Here is a 12,442-nt window from a genome sequence, read left to right on the forward strand (position 1 = left end):
TGGGGACGCACCACATGCGCGGCCTCTGTTCTTAGTAGATTTTTTCCAAAGTTGTGCCTGCTGCCAGTGCTGATGGACCACACAGAAACTGGGTCCTGGAAGGAGAGTGAGGAGCCCTTGAGGGCTCTGCAGCCTTCAGTCTCTGGGTCTGAGAAGGCTTTTTCCAGAGCCCTACCTGTGGGAATGCTCCAAGAGGAGCAACCCTTGGACTGCAGGTGGACTAGGTCCTTTGAGAAGAGTGACACTGAAGCTGGAGGTTCCCCAAAAGGCAAATAGACACGTGAGACAGGAAGGCCACTGCAAGGACACTGGCATCCCCCCGTCCCACACTCCATCCTTCACTCCAAGAGACACACTGGGTTTCTGCGACAAATTAAAAGCCCAGGCCAGGCACTGTGGCTCACGCCTGTAATCCCACCCTTTGGGAGGCCAAAGTGGAAGAACTGCTTGAGCCCAGGAATTTGAGACCAGCCTGGGCAACAAAGTGAGACCCTGTCTCTATAAAAAATGCAAAAATTACTGGACGTGGTGGTGTGCACCTGTAGTCCCAGCTATTTAGGAGACTAAGGTGGGAAGATTGATTGAGTCCGAGAGGTCGAGGCTGCAGTGAGCCACGATCTCATTATCCTACCACTGTACTCTAGTCCGGCCAATGGGAGTGAGATCCTGTCTCAAAAAAAAAAAAAGAAAGAAAAGAAAAGAAAAGAATAAAAAAGGCTATAGTACCAGCTCTTTGGGAGGCTGAGGTAAGGGGATCGTTTGAGCCCAGAAGGTCGAGGCTACAGTGAGCCATTGATCCTGACACTGCACTCCAGCCTAGGAGAAAGAGTAAGACCCTGTCTCAAAAAAAAAAAAAAAAAAAGAAAGAAAGAAAGAAACAAAATTAAAGCCGGGCGCGGTGGCTCAAGCCTGTTATCCCAGCACTTTGGGAGGCCGAGACAGGCAGATCACGAGGTCAGGAGATCGAGACCATCCTGGCGAACACGGTGAAACCCCGTCTCTACTAAAAATACAAAAAACTAGCCGGGCGAGGTGGCGGGCGCCTGTAGTCCCAGCCACTCGGGAGGCTGAGGCAGGAGAATGGCATGAACCCGGGAGGCGGAGCTTGCAGTGAGCTGAGATCCGGCCACTGTACTCCAGTCTGGGCGACAGAGCAAGACTCCGTCTCAAAAAAAAAAAAAAAAACTATATATATATATGTGTGTATATATATATATATACACACATATATATATATATATAAAACTAGCCGGGCAAGGTGGCAGCCACCTGTAGTCCCAGCCACTCGGGAGGCTGAGCCAGGAGAATGGTGTAAACCTGGGACGCGGAGCTTGCAGTGAGCTGCGATCTGGCCACTGCACTCCAGCCTAGGTGACAGAGTGTGAGACTCTGTCTCAAAAAAAAAAAAAGAAAAAAGAAAAAAGAAAATTAAAAGCCCACTACTCTGCCCCATTCCCACAAAAGGCAATGGGTTACTGACTGGCCTTCTGTTACCTTATTGACTTTGTTTTAAGACTGTATTAGGAGTCCACAGGCTTCAGGGTTCTATTTTGTTTTTCTCACTCTACACATTCTCCTGGGAAGACCCAACCCAACCCCCAGCTTGGACAGCACACAGCATCCCCAAAGTGTTCTCGTCTAGTACGCTCTCCTTGGCTCCAGGCCAAAACACATGTGCTTACTGCCCAGACGTCTCGCAGTAACCTCATTGCCTTCTCCACACGGTGCCAGCCTGCTCCCTCCCTCCACACTCTGCATGGGGTGTGGCACTGCCCGCCACTCAATCCTGGAACATACCCTCCTTCCTCTCTGGCTCTTCCCATCCTGCAGCCACTTGTCTCAGAGTCTTGCTCTCTTTTTTCTTCTGAAACAGAGCTGACCAGGCTGGAGTGTAGTGGCACAACCACAGCTCACTGCAGCCTGCGACTCCTGGGCTCAAGCGAGCCTCCTGCTTTGGCCTCCCAAAATGCTGGGCTTGCAGGTGTGAGCCCCCAGGCCCGGCTGAGTCTTGCTCCTTTCTGTGCTGATGTCTCTCTGGGTGTGCCATGACAGTCCCTCAACCGGCCTGGGCCTCTGTGAGGCCCTTCACCTCCCTGGCCACCTCTGATCAGGTCACTCACAAACCCAAGATCTTCATGCCACTCTGGGTGAATTCAAACTCCCAGGTGGCAATCAAGGCTTGTCCCAGTCTGCTGTCAGCCTAGCTCACTCACTTCACCCTATCTAACCCAGGACCACCACTGCCCTTCTCCCAAGAGCTGGTGGGCAGGCACCACGCCCGTCACTTTATATCCACTGTTCCTCTGGGGGAAGGCGCTTTCCCTCACTTGTTCTTGCCACTCCTGATCATCCTTCAAAATGAAGCTCAAGTCCATCTCAGAGCCCCACCCCCACCACAATCCAGCTGGATGCCATGCCTTTGTACCCACAGAAGGCTCTGTCCACCTCTGTTGGAGCTTCTACCATGTGTTTATTCTCCTGTCTCCTCACTGCACTATAAGATCAAGGGCAGAGACCAAGTCTTACGCAACACCGAATCCACAGAACGCACAGCATGGTGCCTCCTATGAAGTGTGAATTCAATAAATGCATTTTTGTTGTTTTGTTTTTCAGAGACAGGGTCTCACTCTGTCGTCCTGGCTTGAGTGCAGTGGCACAATCACAGCTCACTGCAGTCTTCAGCTCCCAGGCTCAAGTGATCCTTCTGCCTCATCTTCCCAAGTAGCTGCGACCACAGGCACATACCACCATACCTGGCTAATTTTTTATAGAAACGAGACCTCCCTATGTTGCCCAGGGTGGTCTCGAACTCCCGGGCTCATGCAATCCTTCCACCTCAGCCTCCCAAAGTGTTGGGATTGCAGGCATGAGCCACTGCACTTGGCTTAATAAACGCATGTTGAAAGGATACAGAAAATCATTGAATAATGAATTCAAGTTGGTCCTCAGTAAAAAGCCTGAGGTTTTGTTTCTTTGATTTTATCTCCAATTGAAGGGCAATGTTTGAAACAGCTACTGCAATTGCTGCTTTGAGTTGAAAAGGACTTCTTGGCCGGATGCGGTGGCTCAAGCCTATAATCCCAGCACTTTGGGAGGCCAAGACGGGCGGATCACGAGGTCAGGAGATCGAGACCATCCTGGCTAACACGGTGAAACCCTGTCTCTACTAAAAAAAAAAAATACAAAAAAAATTTGCCAGGTGAGGTGGCGGGTACCTATAATCCCAGGTACTCGGGAAGCTGAGGCAGGAGAATGGTGTGAACCCAGGAGGCAGAGCTTGCAGTGAGCTGAGATCCGGCCACTGTACTCCAGCCTGGGCGACAGAGCAAGACTCCATCTCAAAAAAAAAAGAAAGAAAGAAAAGGACTTCTTTCTTCCATTTACAGAGTTGTCACAACAGAAAAGGCATGCTCAGACAGGGAAAACATTCAACAGGGTAAATGTTAAGTGCTTTTTTTATAACCTGCTTCATCGTCTTTATGTACTTTAAACCAGAAACCATCTAAAGGCAAACATTTAATATGTTTTCTGAGCTTGGCTCAATCTGCAGATAATTAAGAGCAACACTGCATGCCCAAGGTCACTCGAGCCTGCTGGACAATCCTGGCAGGTGTGGTCAGCGAGAGCTAGGAAGGCTACCCTACAGGTGACTTTACAGACCCTGGGTGGCCAAATTTACTGTTGTTATGAAAACCCTGCCTAGATTACTTCTGCATCTCAGAAGGTCACCCTCAACCCAGTGGAAAGCAACTGCAATAGTTCACATCTATCATTCTGACAAAAGGACCTTGATCCACTTCAACCATCATGTAGAGAAAACCTCTGGCCCAGCCCTGGCCAGGCCAGGGGGAAGCAAAGATGAACAGTGTGGCTCTAGCCCTGTTCACAGGGAAAGACAGGCTTCTAAGTAGAGCAAGCACTCTCTAATTAGTACTCTATGTAAAGCCTTTATCTGAGTGCTCAGATTAGATGAGGATCAACCCTCAAAATAAAAGGCAGGGCACGCAGGGGTCATGCCACAGGCTAGGAACAGTAACTGTAAAATCTGTATAAGATTTCCTGATCTTCTCTTATCTGGATTGTTTTTTTTCCCAGCGTGTGTTCCTTAAAACGAAAAGAACTGACTGCTTGTCTCTGCTGCAACTGAGCAAACATCTACAGGTGCCTACTGTGTGCTGAGGACAGACTGTGAAGACAGAGCCCGGGACCTCGGGTGGAGGAAACGGCCCACGTGCCAAATAATGGAACGGTTCCTTCTGCACATTGCCTGGAAGTCACCTGGTGACTCCGGAGCAAACACAGCAAAACAGGGAAAAATCACCCGCTAGTGCTTCTATCGCCCTGGAAGGGCAGGCTGACGCCGCCTTTCTGGAATAAGCTGCTGGAGAAAGACAGCGACACCGGCTTCACAACCACAGCCACCAACCTAACAGTCCACTTGCACCTCCACACCACCCAGCTGGCTTTTAGACAGCCTTTGGCCTTTAATATCACCCCGCAAGCAGTAACCCGGGGGTCCACAGCGCGTTTCCCTGCGGGGCACGGCCATCAAAGAAAGCCTGTGGCTAGCCCGCGGGGACTCCCCGCCTGGAGGGGGCGGGAACAGGTGCAGTCCAGCCCAGGTGGGGCCGGCTCTCCCCTCCGCCGTGCTGGCTCAGAGCTGGGGGTCCCCGGCTCCCAAGTCCCAGGGCCGGGAGGACAGCGGCCGCCTGGCAAGGCGCACCCAGAGGGGCCCCCACCGGACAGGGCCGGGGACTAGCGGACCCCCAAGCGGGTGGGCGGTGGGGGCGTGTGTCATCCCTGGGCAGGGCGGGGCGGGGCCTGGGGCTGCTGCAGGTCCACAGGGCAGGACGTATCAGAATCTGTTGCAATCTCACCGAGCCCCGAAGAGGATTTCCGACCCTGCGGAGACGGAAAACGCCCCAAGGAAAGAGTGACACAGTCACCCTTCCCGACGACACCATGCCCCGGGCCGAGTCGCGGGCCAGGGACCGGGCGGGGATCGGGCCTCGCGCCCATGGGGTCCCGCTCCTGCGCCCCCGCCCGTAGGCCAAGCCGCAGCTGCAGCGCCGGGCTCCGGAGCCCCCAACCCGCGCGTGGCTGGGGATCCCCGCCTCGAATGGGGCCCGCAGCCGGAACCGCACGTTCTCGCCCCCAGCACGTGTCGACTGCGGTGACAGCGGGGACCTGGCCCGGCCACACCGCAGCGCACCCCCTGCACGCCCCGAGCGCACCCACCTCCGCGCGCCGCTTTCTCCTCAGCTCGCCGCGCCGGCCTTTCCGCGCACGCGCGCGCTGGGCCCCGCCCCTGCCGAGCTCCCGCCCTGTGCCCACTCCGGAGCCCCCGCGGGCCTCCGGCCTGCCCGGCTCTGGGCATGCGCGCTGGCGGTCGGCGGCTGCTGCGGCGGAAGCAGGGGCCGGCCGAGGACCGGTCCCGCGCGGAGGGGAGGCAACTGCAGTGCGGTCCCGGGGGGACGAGCCAAGGGGGACGAGCCAAGGGGGGCGGGGGTAGCAAGGGCTTGCCGAGGGCATCGGGGGCCCGGACAGCCGCCTGTCGGAGTCGCCGCCTGGCCGGGTCACGCGTGAATCTGGAACCGCGTGGGCGCGACGTCCCTTCCCGAGCCGGGGGAGAAGGGCTGGAAGGGGATTCTGGGACGGGCCCTGAGCTGAAAAGTCCTGGCGCCGAAGGTCAGAGACGCGGCAGAGAGAGGGATGGCCGGACAGAGCCCGCAGACGGGGACACAGGCGGCCAAGAAAGATGCGGGACCCGGCAGCAGACGCCGCGGTGCACCCGAACGTGGACGCCCAGCCTGCAGGGGCCAAGGCCACCGCCCTCGCGGGGCTGCAGGAGGCAGGGGACGCCCTGTCCCCCCATGGGGGTCCAAGGCGCCTGCGGTGGCCACAGTCTTTGGGGAGGTCAGCGCGCTCCCTGGCGGGTCGCCGCACGGGTGGGGGTGTGCATCACAGCGGCCCCGGGGACAATCTGAGATCCCCGAGAGGGCCCGGCATCACTAAGGATTCACAGCCTTCCGGGTATCACAGTGCCCCTGGGACAGGGCCGGCAGCCAGAGGGCAGGAGACCATGGGGTCCTCAGGGTGTGCCATATCACCCGCCTCTGTGCGGGGCGGGCTGTCGCTGCGCCGGTCACATCCCCCCGGGGCCAGACGGGAGGTACAGAGGGAGCTGCCAACGGGGACGGGGCGGCGGCCTAGGTGGCGACACGCGCGACACGAGCAAGGACTCCTTGGCAGGCGAAGGCACCGCGTGAACGTGCGCCTGGATGTGGGAGCGGCGCCCGCCCCGCCCAGCCCGCGGGCTCAGGCGGCGCTGCAGCGCCCCCGCCGCTCACGCCGCTGCAGCCTCCGCAGGCGCCGCGTCCACGCGTCCCTCCAGGGGAGCACGAGGCTTCCGCGGGCGGCGCTGAGACCCGGCCCCCGGCCCCCCGCGCCCCCAGCCGCGGCTCCAGGCCCGCCACCCAGCAGGAGGTAGCGGCGGCCGGGGAGTAGGCGCGGGCAGCCGCAGGCCGCATCCCCGGCGGGCACCCACAGCGTGCTGCTCCCGCGCCGAGCGCGCTCCTCTCCGCTCCGGAACACCGCGAGCACGGCCACCGGGAAGCGCGTCCACGCGCCGCGCGCCTCACCGCGCGCGCCCACCGCCACCTGCACCGCTGCGGGGAGAGCGAGAGGGGGTGGGGTCAGGAGGGGGCGGCCTGCCCGGGGTAGAGGGAGGCACGGGGAGGACACCCGTTGGACAGTGGGGGCTGAAGGAGCGGGGCCGCCCCCCGTGGCGGACCTGAGGGATGAGGATCGATGGGCCTTGGGGCCCAGCAAGGGTCAAGGCGTTCCAAGAGGAAGCTGGTGGAGGAGGGAAGGTCCGCGGGAGGCCTGAGGGCACTTACCATAGTCCTTCCTGCAGAACTTCTTTAGGCTGATGCGGTAGTTGCCACGGGCAGGTTTGCAGTGCGAGTCACAGTCTGGGTAGAGGGTGGGAGGCTGACAGACTCCCATCCCCCCTTTCCCCACCGTCTCCTCCCAGAGCCCCCTCACCCAAAGTCAATGCCAGTCTGGGGCCCTGTCCTGTGTCCACTCACCCTGGGGCTGCACAGGGCTGCTGTCCTCAGTGGGTCCAGGGATAGGGGTCTCTGCAGAGAGGGAGGGAGAATGGCCTGCGATGGAGGGGCAGAGAGATCTGCAGGGCTCAGGGAAAAGACGGGACAACAGCAGGGAGCTTGGGTGGCCTTGGCTTGGTGGCTGAGGTAGGGCAGGGTCACTCACTAACACAGGGCGCCACTGGGGAGCGGCTCTGCTGGAAGCCAGGTGCGCAGCGGTTGCAGGTGAGGCCAGTGACGCCATCCTTGCAGGGACATTGGCCTGTGGTCTGGTTGCAGGTCTTGCCAGCAGCACCAACGGGGTGACAGTCGCAGGCTGAGGAGAGGTGGGAAGGGCCTGGTCAGAAGCCTGTCTGGGGATCTGGGAAGCCAGAGGATGAGGGCCTGCTGGTGGCTGGTGGTGGGCTCACCCCTGCAAGCCCGACGGTGACTCAGGGCACGGCCAGGGTCTCGATAGAAGCCCTCCCGGCAGTAGTGGCAGTGGCGGCCAGCGGTGTTGTGCCGGCAGTTGAGACAGACACCCCCGCTGCGACGGCCAGACAGTCTGTACAACTCCATGTTGAAGCGGCAGCGGCGGGCATGGCCATTGCAGGAGCAAGCTGCAGGGAGAGATGGGTCAGGGGCAGACTGGTTGGGTCCAAGGTCCCCAGGCCACCCTCCAAGGCCTCACCGAGGCAGGCGTGGGATTCCCGGGCAGTGGCCCGCTGCCATGGCCTGTCGCAGTAGAAGGGCTTGCAGCGGCCACAGTCAGGGCCCTCGGTGCCATGCCGACAGTCGCAGATCAGGTGGCCCTGTGTGTCCAGCAGGCACCGTGAGGCGTGTCCATTGCACTTGCAGCGCCCGCCCACCTGGAGGTCAGTGGCTGCATAGGAGTAAGGGACAACGGCCTCCATGTCCCTGGGGTCACCCGCCGCGCTAGGCCTTGTGAGCACTACACGGATGTCGGTGGCGGTCACCCAGTCTTGGAGCACTGGGCTGCTGTCCAGGTCCAGGCCTGGGGGGCTGCTGTCCTGCACGCTGAAGGCCAGAAGGCCGCTGCCATCAGGCTGGGCCTGGGGTGCAGGGAAGCACAGGGCCTCAGGCCCTGGGCCAGCCGGGCCATCGGCAGGGGCAGGCAGACGGCCATAGTCCAGGTCACAGTGGGAGGAGAAGAAGCCCAGCGGGGCCCAGCTGCGGCCATGGTCCTGTGACTTGAGCAGGGCTACGGAGGCTGGGGGAGCTGAGCAGAAGCGCAGGCTCACGAAGACCAGCTCGAAAGCCTTGCCCAGGGGCACCGTGAGAGTCACGTTGAGGGGTGCCCGAGGCAGCCACTCCGAGCGCCAGCACAGAGGGCTGGCCGTGCCCCCTGGGGAAGTCAGGAGGGCGGGGGGGTGTGCCCGTCGCGGGTCGGAGGCGTCGCAGGCCCGGGTGGCCGGCCGCCCGCACGTGCTGGACGCCAGCACCTCGCGGCCCAGGGCGGCGTTCACCAGGCCTGGCACGCAGCCGCGGGGTGCGCCCCCCTCATCGTGGCAAGGATCGGCGGGCGCCAGCGGCCCGGGGCTCAGGGCGGCGAAGAGCGTGCCTGCCGTCAGCAGCAGCCCCCAGGGCCACGCAGGCATGGCCGGAGCCGCTGCGGGTCAGCCAGCGGCCGGGCCCCAAGATGCTGCCCTCGGGGAGAAAAAGCCCCCTCCGCGGCTCTGCCCACTAGGCCCCGCAATGGCGAGGAACAGGGCCCCCGGGCGGCCTCAGCCCGGCCCAGAGGTGGGAGCAGCGGCGGGCACGCCCCGGGCTCAGCACAGCAGCGAGGATGTTGGCGTGTCCTCCCGCTGGGCCTAGAGCGATGACAGGCGTCGCCTCGGCTCCCGGTGCCTCAGTCCGCGGAGGCCCCACCCGCCGCTCGCACTCACCCACCGAGGGCCGGGCGGAGCAGGTCTCCCGGCCTCCCGGGAAGGACCGTGGGCGGGCGGGGCCTGCGGTGCACGGGCCGCCGCCTCCTCCCGGCTGCAGCGAGGGCGGACGAGCTGTGCCAGGAGGGGGTGGGGGGCGCAGCAGGCGCAAGCCCGGGCCCAGCCGGGGGCGGGGCTGCTCGGGTCGGGAAGGAGGGAGGGGAGGGGAGGGGGCCTCATCGGCAGAGCTGGAATCAGAAGCAGATTCAGACGCGGGCTGGGCCAGCGGGGAAGGGGGCTGGGAGGCCTGGGAGCCAGGGGAGGGGCCGGGGAGCCAGGAATGCGCTGGCGGGAGGGGTCTGGAGGGGGCAGCTCAGCCTTCGCAGCCCGTGGAGGACCACCCAGCAGGGTCCTGGGCCCACAGCCAGGCCTTTACTGCTCCTGGGGTTGTGCCACGTGCTGGACGGGGGTCTGGGCCACCTCCTCCCTGAAGCCCGTCAGGCAGGCAAGGACCAGGTCTGACAGCAGAAGGCCTGGATGCTCCCCGGGTAGGGAAGCCAAGTAACCACCAGTTGAAGGGTCATCCCCAAAACAGTATCTACTCGAGTAGAAAGAACCCAGGATTGGGTCAGGTCTAATTTTGAATCCAAACTGCTCCATTTCTGGCTGCATAGCATGGGGTCCTGTTTCCTCATCCGCCAGACGCCTGTTACTCACGAAGCTCTCTGAAGCTGTCGGATTTGATGAACCCAAAGTAGTATCAGGCCCAAGTCTGGAGCTGCACAGACTGGAGTGTCTCCTGTCTGTGTTGAGGAAGGGGGGCATCCCTGTGGGCCTGAGCTGGGCTAAGACATGAGGCCACCCTCTCTTTTCCTTTCTCCGCCATCGTGATGTGTTCTTGCCTCGCTTCTCACCATGTCTTCTCACAAGACTTTCAGGATTAAGCGATTCCTGGCCAGGAAACAAAAGCAAAATCGTCCCATTCCCCAGTGGATTCAGATGAAAACTGGAAATAAAATCAGGTACAACTCCAAAAGGAGACATTGGAGAAGAACCAAGCTGGGTCTATAAGGAATTGCACATGAGATGGCCCACATATTTGTGCTGTCTGAAGGTCACGATCACATTACCATATCAAACTGAAAATGTCACCACTATCTGGAGAGTTCGACGTGTTTTCCTCTCTGAATCTATTATGAATGCATTGGTTGGCTGGGTTCAGTAATAAATATGTGAGGCCTTTCATTTAAAAAAAAAAAAAAAAAAGACACGAGACCAGCATCCCCCGCACCAGGCCAGACTCTGATCCCAAAGCTCCCTGGGTCTGCAAGTTTCTAGTTGCATCTCTGCCATGGGCCCAGCTGGCAGGGAGGACATGGAAGCTGGAGGGTGGGATGGGGTGGCTCCTTGGGGTTCAGGGACTTGGTTAGCTGTTGAGGACCTCTCTGCAGGGGCAGAGAGTAGGGTTTAATCATGGGAAGGGGCTGGTGGCAACCTGGAGCCCACTGCCCCACGTCGCAGCACGTTTGGGCAGGGAAACTAAGGCAGAAGCCCAGCTGGGTGGCCTGGGGACTAGCTGGGGATGGGGCAGCTGTGCCTGGGAGCGACACCACCAAAGAGGGTCCAGGGACAGCTCTGGTCAGAGAAACCTCCTCCCCTCCTACTTTTAGGTCCTTGACAGAGGAGGCTGAGCCTCCCAGGGCGGGGCAGGGAACAAGTTCCATGCAGGGGCATCATCGAGGCCTGAATGTCCCATTTCAGATGGGAGGCCAGGCCTGCAGCTGGTGGAGGGGGCCACGTGGGTGCTACCCTGGACACCGCCAGAGATGAGCAAGAACCAAGAGAAAGAGGATGGAGAGGCAGAAGCATCATACTGTTTGGGAGAGGAGGGACTGGAGGACGCAGAAGCCTCCTAGGAGAAACTGAAGGACCAGAGGAGGGAGCAGGAGGGCCTGACCATGGAGGGGAGGAACGGGAAGACAGAGTGACAGGGCACCTGGCTTGGCTCCTGGAGCAACTGACACTGGCTGGTAGGCACCTTCTCCTGGCCACACATCTGCATGTGACAGCCACAGATGTACAGGGATGGGGGCATGGGAGGACTGAGCAGAGAGGGCCAGGGGGCTCTCTCTCTACCACAGGGCCCCTGCCCCTCAGCTTCCTGATAAAGAGAATGGGAACTGTGTCCTTGACAAGGTAAGGGACCTGAATCTGACAGGGCTCACGCTCTGCTCTGTGGGTCAAACTTAGAACCTGAAACTCCCAACCACCCTCTTCAAGGTCCTTCTGGCTCCCAACCCCCACCTCCTGCCACCCCACCCTAAGGGTGGGAGGAACCCTGGGGGAGTATGGGGGCTGAGATCATCATTCTGGGACAGTAGAGAGAAAAGCCCAGGCCTGACAGAGGGGTCCCACTGTCCAGTGACAAGCCTCTGGGGAAACCTAGGCTGTCTCTGGACGTCAGGGCCACTGCCAGAGCAGGGCCACTGCCAGACTGGCTGCCAGCCAGGCTGCAGGAGGGACAGTGGCCAGCATCCTCTTCCACCTTCATCAGAGGGGCCAGCTTTGTCTCCAGCTCAGCTTCCCTGTGAGCCGGGACTGGGGTCTGCAGAACATCTGGTGGCTTCTGGGGTGAGGGAAAGTAGGTGCTTGGGGCTCAGCCCTGGTGCAATTGTTCATCTGGGTCAGCAGAGGTCGCGGGAGGCCCCGTAGGCCCAGAGGACTATTGTATCTCCAGCTCCCCAGGCAGGAGGCCGCTGGCCACAGAGCCTCTCCCCAGGAACAGACCTCTGCACACGCTACTCTGCCCCCACCCCCAGCCCTCACAGATGGTGTTTGGAAGTTAGGGAGGGCCTCCCCACAGCCCCCAAGTGGGACCTATTGCTCTCCAGGGACCCAGCCACCTGTCCCAGCCTCTGGCTGGGGCCTCTCCCACCTCCCACCTCTCCACTGGCCCTACTCCCTCCTGGCACCTTCTGTAACAAAGAAGCTCCGCCTCCCCTCCCCCTACCTGCAACTCAGGCCGCAGTGCTTCGCCTCCCCCACCCCACCCCACCTCTGCCCCTAGAGTGGCAGCTCCAGCTTTGGGACACAGGCTGGGGTGAGGGCATAGAGGGGCTGGACAGTCCCAGGCAGCAGGGAGCTGAGAGTCTTTCCTGTAAGATGCCCATTGATCCAATAATTCCCCGCGCAGCCCAGAACCTGCTGTTTCCCCGCAGACGCCTGCAAGCCACCACTTATTCACCTATTGCACATTTATTGAGCGCCTATTATGCCTCGGGGGGTTTCCAACCGAGCCCCGAAGGCAGACAGCCCACGAGTGGACACAGTGCTGGCTCCCAGCGGCGAGTGGTGTGGCCGAACCCGCGTCGCGCTGTCCTGCACCCAACACCCTCTCGCCAGGTCGATCTCCGAGCTGCGCAGACCGCTGCCCAGCCAGGCCGCTCTGCGGTCGCGCCAGCTCTGCGC

The 12,442-nt window shown here is 60.7% G+C and overlaps 2 protein-coding genes and 1 pseudogene across 6 annotated transcripts in view; 1 reads left to right on the forward strand and 2 right to left on the reverse strand.

The window, feature by feature from the left end:
• TBC1D24 (TBC1 domain family member 24) overlaps nucleotides 1-5,283 on the reverse strand; it is a 29,407-nt gene extending 24,124 nt beyond the window's left edge. For 3 of the 4 annotated variants that reach the window (XM_010387893.2, XM_010387890.2, XM_010387889.2), the window contains exon 1: nucleotides 5,239-5,283. The gene's annotated coding sequence lies outside the window, so the exon portion shown is untranslated. The remainder of the gene's footprint in view (nucleotides 1-5,238) is intronic. The other variant, XM_030924994.1, reaches the window with a different exon arrangement.
• A 475-nt stretch (nucleotides 5,284-5,758) lies between these two features.
• On the reverse strand, nucleotides 5,759-9,123 carry NTN3 (netrin 3). Its single transcript, XM_010354691.2, has 6 exons — nucleotides 7,780-9,123; nucleotides 7,520-7,708; nucleotides 7,276-7,425; nucleotides 7,092-7,142; nucleotides 6,900-6,974; nucleotides 5,759-6,668 (listed from the first exon to the last, which is right to left on the reverse strand). The coding sequence occupies exons 1-6, from the start codon at nucleotides 8,705-8,707 to the stop codon at nucleotides 6,319-6,321; spliced, it is 1,743 nt and encodes a 580-aa protein (XP_010352993.2). The 5' UTR covers nucleotides 8,708-9,123; the 3' UTR covers nucleotides 5,759-6,318.
• A 447-nt stretch (nucleotides 9,124-9,570) lies between these two features.
• Nucleotides 9,571-10,222, forward strand: LOC115895150 (annotated as a pseudogene). Its single transcript, XR_004055305.1, has one exon. The product of XR_004055305.1 is annotated as a 60S ribosomal protein L39 pseudogene (transcript).
• Nucleotides 10,223-12,442: the final 2,220 nt, after the last annotated feature.

Source organism: Rhinopithecus roxellana, chromosome 20 (assembly GCF_007565055.1).
Source record: "Rhinopithecus roxellana isolate Shanxi Qingling chromosome 20, ASM756505v1, whole genome shotgun sequence".
In the NCBI taxonomy this organism is placed as follows: Eukaryota; Metazoa; Chordata; class Mammalia; order Primates; family Cercopithecidae; genus Rhinopithecus; species Rhinopithecus roxellana.

What these genes read in the sequence shown, in the direction of transcription:
- NTN3 (XM_010354691.2), bottom strand. Translation starts at nt 8,707, where the DNA reads ATGCCTGCGTGGCCCTGGGGGCTGCTGCTGACGGCAGGCACGCTCTTC. An exon ending in GGAATCCCACGCCTGCCTCG is followed by an intron (nt 7,709 to 7,779) that starts GTGAGGCCTTGG and finishes CTCTCCCTGCAG; the next exon opens with CTTGCTCCTGCAATGGCCAT. An exon ending in CCCAGTGGCGCCCTGTGTTA is followed by an intron (nt 7,143 to 7,275) that starts GTGAGTGACCCT and finishes CCCTCTCTGCAG; the next exon opens with AGACCCCTATCCCTGGACCC.